This window comes from Manis javanica, chromosome 5, assembly GCF_040802235.1.
Source record: "Manis javanica isolate MJ-LG chromosome 5, MJ_LKY, whole genome shotgun sequence".
In the NCBI taxonomy this organism is placed as follows: domain Eukaryota; kingdom Metazoa; phylum Chordata; class Mammalia; order Pholidota; family Manidae; genus Manis; species Manis javanica.
Genome location: NC_133160.1, coordinates 43,232,130 through 43,250,558, shown reverse-complemented (window position 1 = coordinate 43,250,558; position 18,429 = coordinate 43,232,130). Strand labels below are relative to the sequence as shown.

The 18,429-nt window shown below is 38.2% G+C and overlaps 1 protein-coding gene across 6 annotated transcripts in view; it reads left to right on the top strand.

The window, feature by feature from the left end:
• DZANK1 (double zinc ribbon and ankyrin repeat domains 1) overlaps window positions 1-18,429 on the top strand; it is a 120,040-nt gene that overhangs the window by 50,653 nt on the left and 50,958 nt on the right. For 5 of the 6 annotated variants that reach the window (XM_073236964.1, XM_037022495.2, XM_073236963.1 and 2 more), the window contains 4 exons: window positions 8,941-9,033; window positions 14,561-14,683; window positions 15,517-15,681; window positions 16,966-17,173. In XM_073236964.1, the coding sequence (XP_073093065.1) occupies window positions 8,941-9,033; window positions 14,561-14,683; window positions 15,517-15,681; window positions 16,966-17,173 (589 nt within the window). The remainder of the gene's footprint in view (window positions 1-8,940; window positions 9,034-14,560; window positions 14,684-15,516; window positions 15,682-16,965; window positions 17,174-18,429) is intronic. The other variant, XM_037022496.2, reaches the window with a different exon arrangement.

The window sequence follows — 18,429 nt, the reverse complement described above, 5'->3', positions numbered from 1 at the left end:
TGGGCATCCTTGTCTTGTTCCCCATCTTAAAGGAAAAGCTTTCAGCTTCTCACTGTTAAGTATGATATTGGCTGTGGGTTTGTATATATGGCCTTTATTATGTTTAGGTACTTTTGTTGAGAGTTTTATCATGGATGGATGTTGAATTTTGTTGAATGCTTTTTCAGCATCTATGGAGATGATTGTGTGGTTTTTGTGCTTCTTTTTGTTGATGTGGTGGATGATGTTGATGGATTTTCAAATGTTGTACCATCCCGGCATCCCTGAGATGAATCACACTTGATCATGGTGGATGATCTTTTTGATGTATTTTTGAATTTAGTTTGCTAATATTTTGTTGAGTATTTTTGCATCTCTGTTCATCAGGGATATTGACCTCTAATTTTCTTTTTTTGTGGTGGCTTTGCTTGGTTTTGGTATTAGAGTGATGTTGGCCTGGTAGAATGAGTTTGGGAGTATTCCCTCTTCTACTTTTTGGAAAACTTTAAGGAGGATGGGTATTAGGTTGTCACTAAATGTTTGATAAAATTCAGTGGTAAAACCAGCTGGTACAGGGGTTTTGTTCTTAGATAGTTTTTTGATTACCAATTCAATTTCCTTGCTGTTAATTGGTCTATTCAGATTTTCTATTTCTTCCTGGGTCAGCCTTGGAAGGTTGTATTTTTCTAGAAAGTTGTCCATTTCTTCTAGGTTATCCAGTTCATTAGCATATGATTTTTCATAGCATTCTCTCATAATTCTTTGTATTTCTATGGTGTCCGTAGTTATTTTTCCTTTCTCATTTCTGATTCTGTTGATGTGTGTAGACTCTCTTTTTTCCTTGATAAGTCTGGCTAGGGGCTTATCTATTTTGTTTATTTTCTTGAAGAACCAGCTTCTGCTTTCATTGATTCTTTCTATTATTTTTTTCTTCCCAATTTTGTTAATTTCTGCTCTAATCTTTATATATCCCTCATTCTACTGACTTTGTGGCCTCATTTGTTTTTCTTTTTCAAGTTTCATTAATTGTGAGTTTAGACTGTTCATCTGGCAGTGTTCTTTCCTGAAGTAGGCCTGTATTGCAGAATACTTCCCTCTCAGCACAGCCTTCACTGTGTCCCTCAGATTTTTGCATTGTTGAATTATTGTTGTCATTTGTCTCCATATATTGCTTGATCTCTGCTTTTATTTGGTCATTGATCCATTGATTATTTAGGAGCATGTTATTAAGCCTCCATGTGAATGTGGGCTTTTTCTTTTTTGTTATTGTTGTTATTTACTTCTAGTTTCATACCTTTGTGATCTGAGAAGCTGGTTTATACAATTTCAATCTTTTTGTATTTACTGAGATTCTTTTTGTGGCCTATTCTTGAAAATGTTCTATGTGCACTTGAGAAGAATGTATATCCTGTTGCTTTTGGATGGAGTGTTCTATAGATGTCTGTTAGGTCCATCTGTTATAGTACATTTTCCAGTGCCTCTGTCTCTTTATTTATTTTCTGTCTGGTTAATCTGTCCTTTGTAGTGAGTGATGTGTTGCAGTCTCCTCAAGTGAGTGCATTGCATTCTATTTCTCCCTTTAATTCTGTTAGTATTTGTTTCACTTATGTAGGTGATCCTGTGTTGGGTGCATAGATATTTATCATAGTTACATCCTCTTGTTGGACTGACCCCTTTATCATTATGTAATGTCCTTCTTTGTCTCTTGTGACTTTCTTTGTTTTGAAGTCTACTTTGTCTGATACAAGTACTGCAACTCCTACTTTTCTCTCCCTGTTAGTTGCATGAAATATCTTTTTCCATCCCTTTGCTTTCAGTCTGTGTATGTCTTTGGGTTTGAAATGAGTCTCTTATAGGCAGCATATAGATGCATCTTGTTTTTTATCCATTCAGTAACTCTATATCTTTTGATTGGTGCATTCAGACCATTTACATTTAGGGTGATTATCGATAGGTATGTACTTATTGCCATTGCAGGCTTTAGATTCATAGTTACCAAAGGTTCAAGGATAATTCCCTTACCCCCAACAGTCTAAATTAACTCACTTTGTATGCTTATTACAAACACAACCTAAAGGTTCTATTCTGTTTTCCTCCTTTTCCTTTGTCCTCCATTCTTTATATGTTAGGTGTTATATTCTGTACTCTTTGTCTATCCCTTGAATGACTTTGGGGATATTTGATTTGATTTTGCATCTGCTTCCTAATTAATTGTTTTACTTTGCTGTGTGGTTTTAATTCCCCTGGTGACAGCTATTTAGCCTTAGGAATACTTCCGTCTGTAGAAGTCCCTCCAAAATGCACTGTAGAGGTTGTCTGTGGGAAGTAAATTCTCTCAGCTTTTGCTTATCTGAAAAGTGTTTAATCCCTTCTTCAGATTTAAACAATAACCTTGCCAGGTAGAGTATTCTTGGTTCAAGGCCCTTCTTTTTCATTGCTTTACATATATCATGCCACTCCCTTCTGGCCTATAAGGTTTCTGTTGAGAAATCTGATGATAGCCTGATGGGTTTTCCTTTGTATGTAGTCTTTTTTCTCTCTCTAGCTGCTTTTAAAAGTCTGTCTTTATCCTTGATCTTTGCCATTTTAATTATTATATGTCTTGATGTTGTCTTCCTTGGGTCCCTTGTGTTGGAAGATCTGTGCACCTCTGTGGCTTAAGAGACTATCTCCTTCCCCAGATTTGGGGAGTTTTCAGCAATTACCTTCTCAAAGACACTTTCTATCCCTTTTTCTCACTCTTCTTCTGGTACCCCTGTGATGTGAATATTGTTCCGTTTGGATTGTTCACACAGTTCTCTCAATATTCTTTCATTCTTAGAGATCCTTTTTTCTCTCTGTGCCTCAGCTTCTTTGTTAATTCCTCTTCTCTAATTTCTATTCCATTTACCATCTCTTCTACTGCATCTAATCTGCTTTTAAGTCCCTCCATTGTATGTGTCAATTCAGATATGGAATTTCTTAATGATTGAATTTCCTTCTTAACTTCGTTCCTGAGTTGTTGAATATTTTTCTGTACCTCTATGAGCATGTTTATGATTTTTATTTTGAACTCTCTTTCAGGAAGATTGGTGAGTTCAGTTTCATTTGGCCCTATTTCTGGGGTTTGTGAGATTTTGGTGTGAAACAGGTTCCTTTGACATTTCATATTTCTATGTGGCACCTCTTAGTGTCCAGAAGCTCTAGTCTCTGGAGCTGCTCAGCCCCTGGAGTGAGGTTTGGGGTCTCAGGGGAGCAGAGCCGGTGCCTGGTGGGAGGAAAGAGCTATTTCCTGCTTCCCAGCCACAGTGCTTTTCTCCAGTGTCAGAGCCAGTGGGCCGAGCTCACAGGTGTAAGCCTCTGTGCTTTGTGTCTCTAGCTCTTGTAGGCAGGGCCTCCCTCCAGCTGGCCTGACACCAGCACAGTGACTCCCAGTTTGTGAGTCAGTGCTGGCAGGCTGCACATCACCATGGGGGGCCTCGGAGCTGAGCAGCCAGTTAGGGGCATGGAGTGCCTGACGCCCCCCAAAGTTCCCAACCTGCTTGGCAAAGCATGCCCAGACAGCCTTCTCCACCTATCCCTTCTCTCACACAGTAAGCTCTGTGCAAACTCCAGCCCTTCAGCAGCCCTCCTGCTGCTAGGAAGCCTCCTCCTAGACTTCCTGTCCTTCTTTTGTCCCAGAGCGGCTGGACGTGGATCTCTGTCCTCCACAAATTGCTGAAATTTCAGTCCCTCAAGCACTTCAACTCTCCTAGTTCCCCAGCCCCACCAACCTCCAGAGCACCACAGAATGTAGGCTTATTCTCCAAAGCAGACCTCCAGGGCTGGGTGTTCAGCAGTTTTTGGCTTCCATCCCCTCTCTGCTCCATTTCTCTTCCTCCAGCTGGTGAGCTGGGGTGGGGGAAGGGTTTGGGTCCCACCAGATCAAGGCTTTGGTATGTCACCCTTTTTGGTGAGGTCTGCTCTGTTCTCCAGGTGTGTGCAGTCTGGTGCAGCCTTCTTTCCTGTTGCTGTTTTAGGATTAGTTGCATTAACTATATCTTCGCACCATGTGTGGTTTGCGGAGGAGTTCTCTGTCTCACCTCTCATGCCCCCATCTTGAATCGATCTCCGTATTTTAGCGTTTTTTTGCAACAGTTGTTGATTTTAAAGAGAGCCTGAACCTAAGTAAGGTAAATTATGGTGGAATAATGGTGTGTGCTTGTAGGTTCAATGGATGTAGCAAGTGTACCATCCTGGTGTGGGATGTCAGTTGTGGGAGGTTGTGTATGTGTGGGCACAGGGAAGAAATGGAAATACTGGAGTTTCTGTTCAGTTTTTTTTTTTTTGTAGATTCATAATTTATTCAACTTAAATGGTCTTTCAAATAAAATAGAGTATACAAATGTAACCATCTTAACTTTATAAAAGTTTACCCAGTATTGTCTCTGCATCACTAGATTATTTTGAAGCAAGTCTCAGACATGGTATCACTTCAGTAATAAATACTTTAGGTGTATCTCCAAGCACAGATGCCTAGAGAAGGCCAAAACTACAATAACATTGTCACACCTAAAAAATTAACAGTAAAATTCTTCATATCAACCAGTATCTATCTAGTCAGTATTCAAATTCCCTGCTTCAAGGTTTAAAAATAGACATATTTTTTGAATCAACACGAAGACAAGGTCCACATATTTGTATTTGGTTGAGTGTCTCTAAAATCTCTTTTGATGCTTAGTTACATCCCCCCTCCTTTTTTCTTGTTTGAAATCATTTTATTGGCCCTGCAGAATTCCTGACAAACTAGATCTAATGCATCTAACCAATGCATCAGCACAGTGTCATTTAACATGTTCCTTTCTCTCCGTATGTCCTACAAACGGGTATTTGTATCTAGATGGTTGAGAAATTCTGGGGCAAGAATATATCACAGGTGATGGACATATATTTCCTATTGCTTCTTATCAGGAGGGCATAATTTCTGACTATCTCCCACTTTAGAATATTAACACAGATCATCTTTTCAGATAATTATTTTAGTAGCCATTGATATCACTGATCTAGATACATGATTTTGTTAGTGGTTGCAAAATTCACCCAAGATTTTAACTCCTCAAATTATTCTTAATGTACTCCTCTGGTCAATAACACAACTTCTACCTTTGTATTTATGTTCATAAGGAATACAATACAATACTATTTCACTTTCTATTTACAAGTAAGTTTTCACTGAAAAGCATTCTGCTATTACTGCTGAGAAAATAGATATAGATCTGTATTTTATACTTCCTAAGCACCAGTTCTTGTATCATGGTTGATAATTTTACTCGCATTTTCCCTGTGGTTCAAAGAGCCCCACTATTGATAATGTAACTATAGCTGGGGGTACATCCACCTTTCATTGACTTATTCTGAAGTAGAAACTACATATCATAGATCCCAGAATAATTGTTATTTGTTCTTTTCCAATAAAAAAAAGTTAAACAAAGTAAACACACACACACACACACCGTAAAGCCAATTATTCCTTGGGTTATTATAAGCAGTCTATTCTGGCAAACCAAATATTGTATCTGAACTGGTTAAAATATATAATTTTTAATATATGAATTTTTTAGCTGTGAAAATCTGCAGCCTACAGGCTTTTCTCCTCTTCAGTTTTAGAGTGTTTTTCCCTTTATTTAATTGTGGAGTAACACAACAGCAGAGTAGAAAATCTATGCAACCAACAGATTAGATTGATTTGTTATTAAATAGATTATGAAGCCTCGGGGAGGACAGCTATAATAAATGCGCTCACTACAAAGTCTGGTAAATTTGTCAGATGTTGTTAGTTTTTTTCCCTTGGCAGACATGCCATGTTCATTTTTCTGGCAAGCTGATTACCTGCTGAAAATGCACTAATGGATGGCTTTCACTTTTAGGTGGATAATCATATTTTCTATTTCTTTTTCCATACCTCACTGGCTTAGAGCTGTGTATGATAGTAGTTCTCTGGAAGGTTAAGGAAACATCTAACCACACACATCAGTCTTGCTTCTCTGTGTCCTTAATCTGCCAGACAGAATAATGGTAGTGGAGATGGGGCTAGGGGCTGGTGTTTTATAATTGTCTTTGCACAATGAACATGATTCTAGACAGAATGTGTCTACTTGGGATGGTAGAGTGGAGGTAAGTCGGGTACTTAAGTCTTCTTAAACCACTTACTGACACCCCAGTGGAAAAACCAATAGAATAACACTATCTTTAGGGGAAAATAGCATCCTAATGTTGAATTCAGGTCTACAATAAGAATTAAAACCAAATTGAATGAAAACGCAAAAACACCAAAAAGTAAACCTTATTGAACAATAAGAAGATAATGGGCACAGAACATCTACCAGCCCAAGCGTCTGTTATGCAATAGGCGTAATGCTTATTGTTCTCTTTCTTAAAATACAAGAAAGTATTTTCACCCAAGGACATGAGAATCGAAGACAAGGTAAAACTTCCTGGAACCAAGCCAAGACAGACAATGTAATCTGATTCACAAAATAAAAATAATAAAATACAGTCATATATTTTATGCTGCTACCAAGGCACTTGGTCACATTGTTAGTTATGCACAATGGTCCCTTCTGCTGGACTGGAAATTTCCAGGTTTTGGTATCTTTGTGTCCCTGGTGCTGGCGATGCTGGGGGATTCTGCCCCAAGCCTACATCTTTCCATCTGACTGGCAACAATCTGCTTCTCCACTTCCAGTTCTCAGGTGAGTCGTTGAAACTGAAGCTCCTGCTCCTTCACGGAAGCTAGAATAGTGGTGGCTGTGGTCTCGGGTTCCATGCCTGGGCCAGTGGAGGCAGCTTCTTGGTGGGTCTGTGGTTGCCCCTCATCCACCAGTGAGGCCTGCTCAGGAGCTGGCATTCCTCCTTGAGGCAGCCATTCCGGTGTGCTCCATGTGATGGCATTCCCTGAGGTGATGCAGCATGCTAACAAGGTCCTTCCCAGGTTAGGCAGCGGCTGTCATCGCTCCATGGATCAGGGACAGCGGCGCGGAGGGGTCGCCGCTGCGGCACCCGAAAAATTTTTAAAAGTGCCGCGGCGAAGCGGCTGCCTACCCCTCCCTCCCCCACCCGCCCCCTCCTCCGACGCGGCTCTTCCACCACCCCCGGGGCGGCGGGGGCCAACTTGCCCCTCTACCCAGTGCCCATGGTGCCGCCTCCGCGGCCGGCGTTGTCGAGGACTCAGCTCCGGAGACCCCTCTACTGCCCAGAGGCCGCCGCCGCCCGCCAGCAGCCAGCCTGCCTCTTCTGTTCAGTTTCGATGTGAACCTAAAACTCTAAAAAATAAAGTTTATTAACAAAAAAAATATAAAGAGAGCTTTGTAAGGCAGGATTAGGATTGGGTTGAGATAGTTTGGATTGGGAAAAGTTTATGACATGATAGTTTAATACTTACTTGTTTTAATAAGAGTTTTATATATAAAGTGGTGTTTTGATGTACATTTATGTAGTGACATAATTTCTACAGTCAGGCTAATTAACATGTCCATCTTTGTATACTGGAAATGTGCTAAGACAGGAGATTTCAGGTGCTCTTAACACGTACATGCACTTGCACATGCACATGAAAGCATGTGCATGTGTGTACACACACGCTTGCCCCGCCCCTCACCACACACATACAGACGTGGCAACTCTTTGGGGTCATACTGATTTTGGATTGTGGGCCCTGCAAGTTGAGCATCTTGAGGGAAGCTGTGAGACTTAAAAAGTAGGCAGTTTCACTTGGTCTATAGTCTTCTCTCTCTCTGGAATAAGTGTTTCCTACCACAGCAGCTAGATTATTATTTTCATTTGAGCTCAGTATGTTTTAACACAGGGCAGGAAATCTGTTTTACTTTTTTAGTCGGTTTCACCAGATCTTTCGGAGCCACATCTTCAGGGATCTCACAATGGGTCCTAAATGCAGGAAAGCTCTGGCGATTGCAGATCATGTCATGGAGACTTCAAGCAACTTTGAGAAAGCTGAAACTAGAGCAATTCTGTGATTCTCGGCCATTTTGAATAGCAGTTCCTCAGCCATCACTCTAAGAATGCTCTGTGTTGGGAACTGCATTGGGAACTGTGGTTTCTGAGTTGGTTCAGGCTCCTAGAAAGACCCTGGAGGCTTCTACTAAAGTAGAGTTATCCAGACTTGGAAAGGCCAGGCACTTGATAGGCCTACCTAGCAGCAGTCATACTAAAATCCAAGGAGTTGGCCTTTCTTGTACTTGTCTTCCTTACCTGTATTAACTTCAGAACATACTGTACCGGTGTTGGGACACCTGAGGAACACATACTGGAGTAGAAAGGAGCATCTTAGCTTCATGGGCAGTTGCAGGAGGTAGTATCCTGATGGTGTCCAGTGACCAATCAGACACTAGCAAACCTCTGAGAGCTGAACTCCAGTTAGGCTGTTTTCATATTGCAACTTACCTTCAGGTTCCTGGCTTGAAAAGTAGCACTTACCATTCATTTTCTCAGGCAGTCTTTCCTGAGAAAGCCTGTTTCCATTTTTCTGTTTCTAAGTGAGAAACTACAGAGCTACCCTAAATTCATATTTAAATATGGACCTCATGGAGTAAACCACAGTCCAAGAACTAAGTTACTCATGAACACATAGATAAGCTTTTGCTGGTCCTGGGTCTTTCTGTTTATTGTTTAAGCCAGGACATGGAGAGTTTACTGACCACATTTTTCACAGAGAAAAAAATGATAACTCACACATAATCAGTGCAGAATATTGTATTTGCCTTCCCAGGGCCAAATGAATAACTCTTTTTCAGTTTATTCATTTTGGGTTTTGTTCTTTTAAAACAACGTTCATTTGTCTGACACTGTTTATGTTGGAATATTTCCTAAACCAACCCAACCTCAGGGCATGGGTGTTAAAACAGGCTCTAAAGCTGGCTGATTGGCTGAAAGACTGCTTAATGATTTCTTTGCACAGAGGAACATGTATTATTCTCTGTTTTCAAGGAGAAAGTTATCTGCCACACCTGTGGCACGGGCAATCCTGCCCATCTGGAATACTGTGTCACCTGCGAGGGGGCCCTGCCTTCATCACAAGAGGTAGGTTGACTGCATGTGCCAGTCCTGTGTATATTTAGTGACTGCTAAATGTTCAATGTTGATGATAATCAATAAATATAATCTTCAGAGGGGCATACTTCCCATAACAGGGGAGTTGGACAAGATATCTTTTAAGGTTGTATCAAATTACTGACAGTCTAAGACGAGTTGATTTAAAGGAATCCTTTTTGTTTCAAGCTTTACTGAAGTATAATTTATGTGCAGTAAAACTCACCTACTTTAACTTTAGTGTTTAAAGAATGTTGGCAATTATTTATAGTCATTTTAACCACCACCACAAAACAATTCCATTCCCCTAAAAAATTTTCCTGTGCCCCTTTGCAGTTGAGTTCCTCCCATGACCACCAGCCCCAGAAAATGCTGATCTTTTTTGACATAATGGTTTTGACTTGTACAGAAGTATGTAGTTTTTTGTGTTTGATTTCCTGCACTTAGCTTAATGTTTTGAGGTTCATTCATGCTGTTGCATTCATATTTTTTTTTTCATTTTGATTGTAGTATTCCACAGTGTGGACATACCACAACTGACTGATCTACTCATCACTTCATGAGCATTTGTGTTGTTTCCAGTTTGGGGATATTTTAAATAATGTCACTTTGAACATTCATGTGCAAATCTTTGTGTGGACATAGTTTTCATTTCTCTTGGGTAATACCTTGGAGTACAATTACTGGATCCTATTTAAGATTAGGAAGATGGTGCCATATGTTTTCCCAAATGGCTGCACTGTTTTGCATTCCCACCAGCAATATTGGAAGGTTCATTTCTCTATCTCATCACTAATATTATCAGGCATTTTATTAATGACATTCCTTTTTTGCTGTTTTAATGTCTGTAGGATCTGTAGTGACATCCCCTTTCAGTCCTGATGTTTGTAATTTGTCTCTCTCTTTCTTTCTCCCTCCCTCCTTCTTTCCTCTCACCCTCTCAGAAGCTAGAGACTTACATTCATTGATCTTTCCAAAACACTAGCTCTGGTTCGTTGATTTTCTCTAGTTTTTGTTTCCTTTAAAAATTTTTTTTTCATCTTTATTATTTCCTTTTTTCTCTTTGCCTTGGGCTTTGATCTTCTTTTCAAAATTTCTTAAGGTGATAACTCATTAAATTTTTTCTTCTTTTCTAACGTAAATTATAAATTTATTAATAAGAACTTCTTGAGCAACATCCCACAAATTTATATAAGCTAGAGTTTCATTATAGTTCAGTTCAAAAAATTTTCTAATTGCTCTTATGATTTCTTCTTTGACCTATGATTTATTTGTAGATTGGTTGTTTAATTCCCAAGTATATGGGGTTTCCTAATTATGTTATTGCCAGTGATTTATAATTTGATTTCATTATAATCAGATAACACACTATATATTTCAGCTATTTTAAATTAATGAGACTTGTTTTATGGTCCACTATATAGGCTAACCCTGAAAATATACCAGGTACAGTTGAAAAGAATGTGTTTTCTATTATTATGATTATAATATTCTATAAGTATCAATTAAGTTAAAGCAGAATGTTGCACAGACAGATCTTATATGTCTTATCAATATTATCTAATTGCTCTAGCAAATGCTGAGTAGGGTATTAAAACCTTCAACAATGATTCTATAATTGTTTACTTCTCCCTGTAATTCTGTCCATTTTTACATCACATATTTTGTCAGGCACGTAAATATTTTTGATTGTTATGTATTCCTGGTGAATTTAAAACTTTTATGGTTATGACGTGTCTCTCATAAACCATTTGTTTCTAAAACCTATTTTATCCTAAATTGTTAGAGCCACCCCAGCCTTCTTATTTTTATTGTTTGCATGGACTATGTATTTACTTTCAGCCTCTATAGCTGGCTCTTGTCTGTGGCTTGCATGTGGTTGTTTTTTCTTTTTTGTAAATCCTTTGAGGCAATTTCTGTCTTTTAAGTAGAAGGTTTAGTTCATCAAAGTTACTGTAATTACTGATGTAGTCAGGTTTTGATCTACCATTTTATTATTTGATTTTCTATCTGTTTTGTTATCTTTGTCCCTACTTTCCTGCCTCCTTTGGGTTATTTGAATACTTCTGGAATTCCATTTTCATTTTCCTTTTGGCTATTTTAATTGTATTTCTTGGCATTATTTTTTTAGTAGTTCCCATAGTGATTAAAATGTAGATGTTTGACTTTTTATAGTCTAATTAGTTATTATTGGACCACATCAGGTAAAAACACAGAAATCTTGCAACCATATAGGTTCATATCCCTCTCCCCTTTCCTTTATATTACAGTTGTATATATTACTACACCTATGTACATTCTAAGCCCTATGAAAATGTTGTAATTTCTTCTTTAAACAATTATATGGTTTATAAAGAAGAGGAAAAAAGCAAAAAGATAAAAACCTGTTTTTGTACTTATACAGGTATTTACCATTTTTGATGTTTGTTACCCTTTTCTGAAGATCCAGTTTTCTCTCAAATACCATCTCCCTTCAAACAGAACTCTTATCATTTCATATAGTATAGGTCTGCTGGTAATGAGCTCTCATAGTTCTCTTTTATCTAAAAATTTCTATTTCACTTTCATTCTGAAAGGGTAAGTTTGATGGCTATATAATTTTGGTTTGACAATAACTTCCTTTCAGAACTTTATGGATGTTCCATTCTCTTCTGTCTTCCATGGTTTCTAATCAGAAGTTGGATGTTAATCAGATTGATGTTACCAAAAAGGTGACGTGTCATTTTTTTCTTGCTGCTTTTAAGATTTGCTTTTTATCTTTGGTTTTCAAAGATTTGGCTAAAATGCGTGTCAGCGTGAGCTTCTCTGTGATCATTCTAGTTGGTGTTCATTGAGCATTTTATAACTGTAAATCTCTGTCTTTCATCAAATTTGGGAATTGTTCAGCCATGATTTCTTTAATGATTTTTCTACTCTACTCACCATCTACTCTCCTTAGATTCCATGCACATATCTGTTGAATTGGTTGATATAATCCAATAGGTCCCTGATGTTTTGCTCGTTAAAATTTTTTTCTTTTCTTTACATTGCATGTAATTTCGATTCACCTATGTTCAAGCTCACTTACCCTTTATTATCTCCTTTTAGCTAGTAAGTACATCCAGTAAATATTTTATTTCAAATATTGTATTTTTCTGTTCCAGAATAGTTACTTCTTTCTCTTTCTTTACTGAAATCCTATTCCCCAGCTTCAGTTTCCTGGTTCTAGTAGCTGGAAATACTGCCCTTTTCCCACCATTTCACTTGCTCTGTGCTGACAGCCCTTAGCCCCAGGCTACTTGTGTGCACTTCCTACAGGAATCTCTCTGCTCCTGTTCATTCTTCATGCATTATGAGCAGGTTTTATAGTTATTTTCTGGATAGGAGTCATTTGGTATGGTCTTACTCTGTCACTACCACAAAGAAAATCTGTATAGCTTTTTTTAGAAGGTTATTTCTATAATTACTTTGTGTTTCTCTTTCAGAACTGAAACTAAAAACATGCTAATGATCTGGCAAACTTAATATGAAAGCCAATTTATTCCCAAATCAAATCTAATGAAATTTTAGGGTAGTCTTTTGTTGATTGCTATTTATCTCTGTGACTTAATGTGGTTTCAGACTTCATGTCACTCTCCCATCATGAAATTACACTTTATAATCTTTATAATTTTCCAGGGCACCAGGGAGAAAAATATCTTGAGAAAACATAAAAATAGAAAACAATGGTACTTGGAAATTCTTGCAATGATTTTGCTGATAAAGTCAACTAAATTGCCAAGCAAAAGATTTATTTTCTCAGATGTTCTAAACTCCTTATATAAATAGTAAAATAATTCAAATTGATTTTATTTACTGTGATGTAACTGTTGTTTTTAACAGTGATGTAACTGTTTCTGGGTCTCACCTACCAACAAACTTGCAGGAACGATTTCAAAATCGAATTAGTTTTCAAACTGTATTTCTATCTGAGTGGTAGATCTGAGTTTAGCTGTCAGTTAGAATCTTTATCGTTGAAGTACCATAGAAGGAACAGTGTCTGTTCAGTCTGATAGCAGCTTTATATACTTTTTTGTTTAGTAGCCTTAATATGAATGGGGTAAGATAACTTTTCGTTCTTTAAAAAATCCACTTGAGCAGTAGATGCATATAAATGGAAGATCTGAAGGTTTTATATTTAGAGATTTGGGCCAGCAAGTTTTATATCAAAACCTTATTTTAACAGTAGGGTAAATTGAAATTTAAGTCTGAAGCAAAAATGTGCAAAGGGTTTCTCTTTTGATTTACACCAAGGAGTCTCCCTCTAATTGCTCAGAAATGAGGTGAACATGTGTGTACACAGAGAATCATCTTTCTTGGTCTCGGTGGATTTTGGGGGCTGATTTGGCTTCTTTCTGGCTAGATGCCTGTTTTAAGATAACAAAATAGTCGCTGAAGTAAAACAGGATACAGCTAGGTGAATAAAGGTGCCTAAAATATTGGTCTAGAGGAAAAACTCACTATAGAAAACATTTTCCCTAGTGTACACATTCTTAGCAGTACACATGTTTAGTTATCAATTGAATCAATAATTCATTGATTGATGATAGTCAAATCAATGATAATCCCTTCTCTTAAAGAAATCAGTGCCTGGTGGAAAGCAAGATGAGAAGGTCAGGAAACCAACACGTGGAGCTTGACCCTGTGCTAATCATTCCTACATACTTAACTGGCATTAACCATCTGAACCACCGCCCCCTGGATCTGTAAGGAAGATCCGTGGTATTGAAGAGGCTGCATGGAGTCGTGGATAAAAGTCAGGATTTAGAGTTGGATGGCCTGGGTTCAAATCTTGGGTTTCACCCTCCTTGTGCTTCAGTTTCCCTTTCCTGTAAAACAGAGGTGATGATGGCACCATCCTCGCATGTCTGTCTTGTGGTTTGATGTGAGGGTCTGGGGGCAGCAGTCAGAACACTGCCTGCACATAGCGGATTATCAGGTAGCAGTGACAAATACTATCATCCCATTTGTTTGATGAGAAAATCTCTTACCAGGCAATAGCAAGCAAGAAGTGGGAGCAAAGATTCTAACCCAGGCCTTTAGGAAATACCCATGAACTGCTTCCAACTCCCTCCCCAGAATAGAAGAATTCTTTTCATGTCAGGAATGGAAAATAAATTCACATTTCCAGATGGAGACCAGAACCCTACAAGATATAAGACAAACCTCAATAATGACACCTTCGGTAGCTCAACTCTCCTTCATTGTTTCATCAGTATTGTCATAGCACATCAACCATGGGCTTGCTTGCTTTGGGATTAAAGATACTGAGGAATATCAAGATACATGAGGCACCCATTTCATCAGCTCACTATGAAGGAATTCGTGTTCTTTATACTAATTTACTAATTGGTGAAGCTCATCTTAATTTTATTCTTTTGGGCAAAAATACCTTATTTCCAGGGCTTGCATTGATTTACAGCTTTTTTTTTTCCTTTTCTGGATTGTGGGGGTGGGTGGGAGAGCATTGATCCGCCTATAAATGCCATATGTTCACCAGTCCAGGTGCAGTGGAGATAAAGCTCCTCCTCTGCCCACCCAGAGAGGGGAGACCATGTCCTGCTCCAAATGTGGTCGCCGCAATCGCCAGGAGGCTCGCTTCTGTGACTGGTGTGGCGCCAAGGTAGGTATGTTACCCCTGGGCTGTTTTGTGCTGAGTGCCTCCCTCCATCCTAGGGAGAGCCAGGCTCCTCCACTGCCTCACAGAAGCCACTTCTCAGGACTTGGGTACTAGCACCTATTTACCTAAGCACCTGGAGACAGAGATAATTAATTCTCTAAAATTGAGAATGTTCTCTCATTGCTGTTTTAATTTGCATATCTTTGAAGTTAAACTTTTTCACTCGTTTATTGACTATCAGTATTTATTTTTATGAATTGTCTGCTAACCTTTTTAATGAAACACTCAAAATTATTTATCTGAGTATGTGTTGCATGTAAATAATACGAAAGGTTTAGTGTGAAGGGTTAGTCTCCCTTCATCCTAGTTTCACCACTCCTGTCCCCAGAAGCAGTCACCATTGCCCAGGTTCTGAGGTGGTGTTTCAGCCATTCAGTGCGTTAATAAGTAGAGTGCTAGTTTAATGTGAACACTGATCTAGTTCTTTTCACATAGCATCATATCTTTTTAGTAACCTCCTCATTCTTTTCAGTGGCCTCATTCATTCCACTGTGTATATGTACCATGATACATGTAGGCCATCCTCTGTTGCTGAACATTTAGGTTGTTTCACTTATCTCCTCTAAAACCAGAGTCCTGCAGGACAATAGTCTTGGATATACTTCCTTGTATACTTGTCCATCTTTAGGATAAATTTTAGAAGATAGAATTGCAGGGTCAAAGGGGATGGGCATATGATATTTTGATGACTGGAGATTATATGGTATAGAAATAATTTATATAGGAAAACTATGAGTAATACTCATGAAAATATAAAAATATGTTCAATCCTCTAGCCTGGCATTCCTCCTTGCTACTCTGTTTGCCCTAAATGTGGGGCCAGCAATCACCCATCTGCCCAGTTCTGTGGCTCCTGTGGTATTTATGTGAAGTCCTCGGCAAAACTTAGCATGGACAAGAGCCTGTCTCTAGCTGCTGGAGGACTTGGCTCTTTGGCTGAGGTAAGGCCTTCACTGTAGTCAGAACTGGTGCTCAGGAAAAAATTATGACTGAGTTTGTACACTCTACCTTGTGAATCAACCCTGGGAAAGAGAGCCAAAACATTTAGACCTTTCACGTGGATTTTGAGCTAGATGTGAAAATTAATTCAATCAATATAGGTTTTACACACACAAGTGATTTCTTCAGAATTCAAAGATGTAAATATGCATTTACCCATAATAGATTGAGGTCTAATTGCATATGCAAGGCAATAAAAGTCATGTATTAGGCAGAAGTGGATTTAAAATATATGAGATAGAATGTACTTATCTTGAATTTCTTACATAGCATACATGAACTTTTCTCCATGCCCTTTTATATTTTAGAAAATTTACATCAGGTATATAAAAGTGCTTTTGCCATTTATAACAACTGGGCAAAGTTTGAGAAAAACCTCAGAAGTTTATTTTCAAAAGGACTTAATCTCTTCTTATTACCTTTCCTATGAATTTCTCTAAGCCACATAAGACTTCAGGTTTCTTCTTAGCTCTTCATTAAAATTTGAAGACTGATAATTATTGGAATGCACATGCACTCAGCAGCTTCTTTCATATTTTTCATATTTAGGGAGTTCTTGGCTTTCTTAACCTGATTGAAAGATTTATAGATCCTGGGACTGCCAATAACCTATAAGGTACCTTTGTACACATGAGGTAAAGGTATTCTTTTCTCAAGGCACTTACTGCCATCTGTTGGGAATAGATTGCAATATACTAATTTTCATCCATATACCAGAAAAATTGTCCTAGTAAATATGCAAATATAAGATGTCCTCTTTGTGAATGTTACCCCTTTAGAAGCAGTGCTGTTGTGCAGTGCACAGCCTGTACAGCCTTACATGGCAGTCCTCTCAAGTCCCCAGATCCAGTTGCAGGAGAGTATCTCGGAGAAAAAATTGGTGCCCAGTGGTGGAGTGTGGATGGACAGTAAAGTCTATGCTCCATTGGACTGTAGTGCTGAAAGATAGATTTCTTCCAGGCCTCAGGCAGGAGGACAGGGAATATCAATCGATTTTGCTGAATTTGAAACAGTAAATGGCCAAATGGATGAGGTTAGCTTTGGGATCACACTGGGAGTTGCTGGGAAAGACAGAAGCAAGGAATATGAGGCAAGGTCTGACAACCTCTTTTAGTTCAAAGCACAGTTTTTTGGAGATACTTTTATTTCTGATTTGAATTGTTTTCTATGAATAATATGAAGATTAATTAAATTCTAGTATTTTATGTTTTCTGCCTTGCTCAAAGCCCCGATCTGCCTGGCAGTTCCTGAGTGTTCCTTTGACCAGACCTGATGCTGGCCCTAAGAAGGATGTAGGCACACAGACCACTGGCCTGTTCTACCCATCTGGCACAGTACTAGCCAAAAAGGAACTGGAAATGGTTTCTGAAAAGCAGAGACGGGAGGAAATGAGTGACCATAAGCCTCTCCTCACAGCCATCAGCCCAGGGAGAGGTGAGGGGAAAGATACACTTTCTTGTCCAGAGAGAACTCACTTTTTCTCTGAAAGAAAATCTTATTTTTTCTTACGTTAGATTTATTTCTCTATGTAAGAAGTTCCATTTTTCCCCCCCAGGTAATTTTCCTTTGATGAATAATAGCCCTTCCTTAAACTTCTAGTGCTGTATGTTAGACCCATAATGCCATTGTCTAGTTTGTAAATCAAAAAACACAGACGGATTTCTATTATTATCGTAGAAATATTGTTAGTTTGTGTTGTTGTTGTTTGTCTGCCATTCTGTCTTTTTTTTGTACTGTGGTAAGATTCACATAACAAAATTTACCTTTTAATAATTTTAAAGTATTCAATTCAGTAACATCTAGTACATTAGCAATATTGTACAACCATCACCACTTGCTATATCAGAACACTTTCATCACCCCAAAAGTAAACCCCATACTCTTTAAACAGTCATTCCCCACATCTCCCACTCTAAGGGCTTAGCAACCATGAACCTACTGTCTTTATGGATTTGCCCATCCTGGGCATTTCATATAATAAATGGAAGCACAGAATATACGGTTTTTTTGTGACTGGCTTCTTTCACTTAGTGTAATATTTTTAAGATTCATTTCATAGCATGTTTCAGTACTTCATTAATTTATAGTTTAATAATATTCTGTTGTAAGAGTAAATGATATTTTGTTGATATATTCAGCAATGGTCATTTGAGTTTAGTCCACCTTTGGCTATTATGAATAATGCTGCTGTGAATAATCATAGGTGTTTTCTGTGGATGTATGTTTTTATTTCTCTTGGGTATTTACATAGGAGTATAATTGTCAAATGGCAACATTATGTTTTCTTTATGAGGAACTTCAAGAATGTTTTCCAAAGTGGCTGCACTATTTACATTCTAACCAGCAGTGTATGAGGTTTATTTCTTCACATCTTTGTCAACACTTATTATCTCACTTTTTCATTACAGCCATCCTCGGAAGTACAAAGTGATAGCTCACTATAGTTTGATTAGCATTTCCCTGATGACGAATAATGTTGAGAGTCTTTTCATGTGCTTGTTGGCCATCTGTGTATCTTCTCTGGATTAATGTCTATCCAGATCCTTTGTCCACTTGTAAATCTGGTTGTCTTTTTGTTATTATGATGTAAGAGTTCTTTATATATTCTGTATACTAGATAGACTCTTATCAGATATTTAATTTGCAACTATGTGTTACTATTATATAGGTTGTCTCTTAATTTTTCAAAT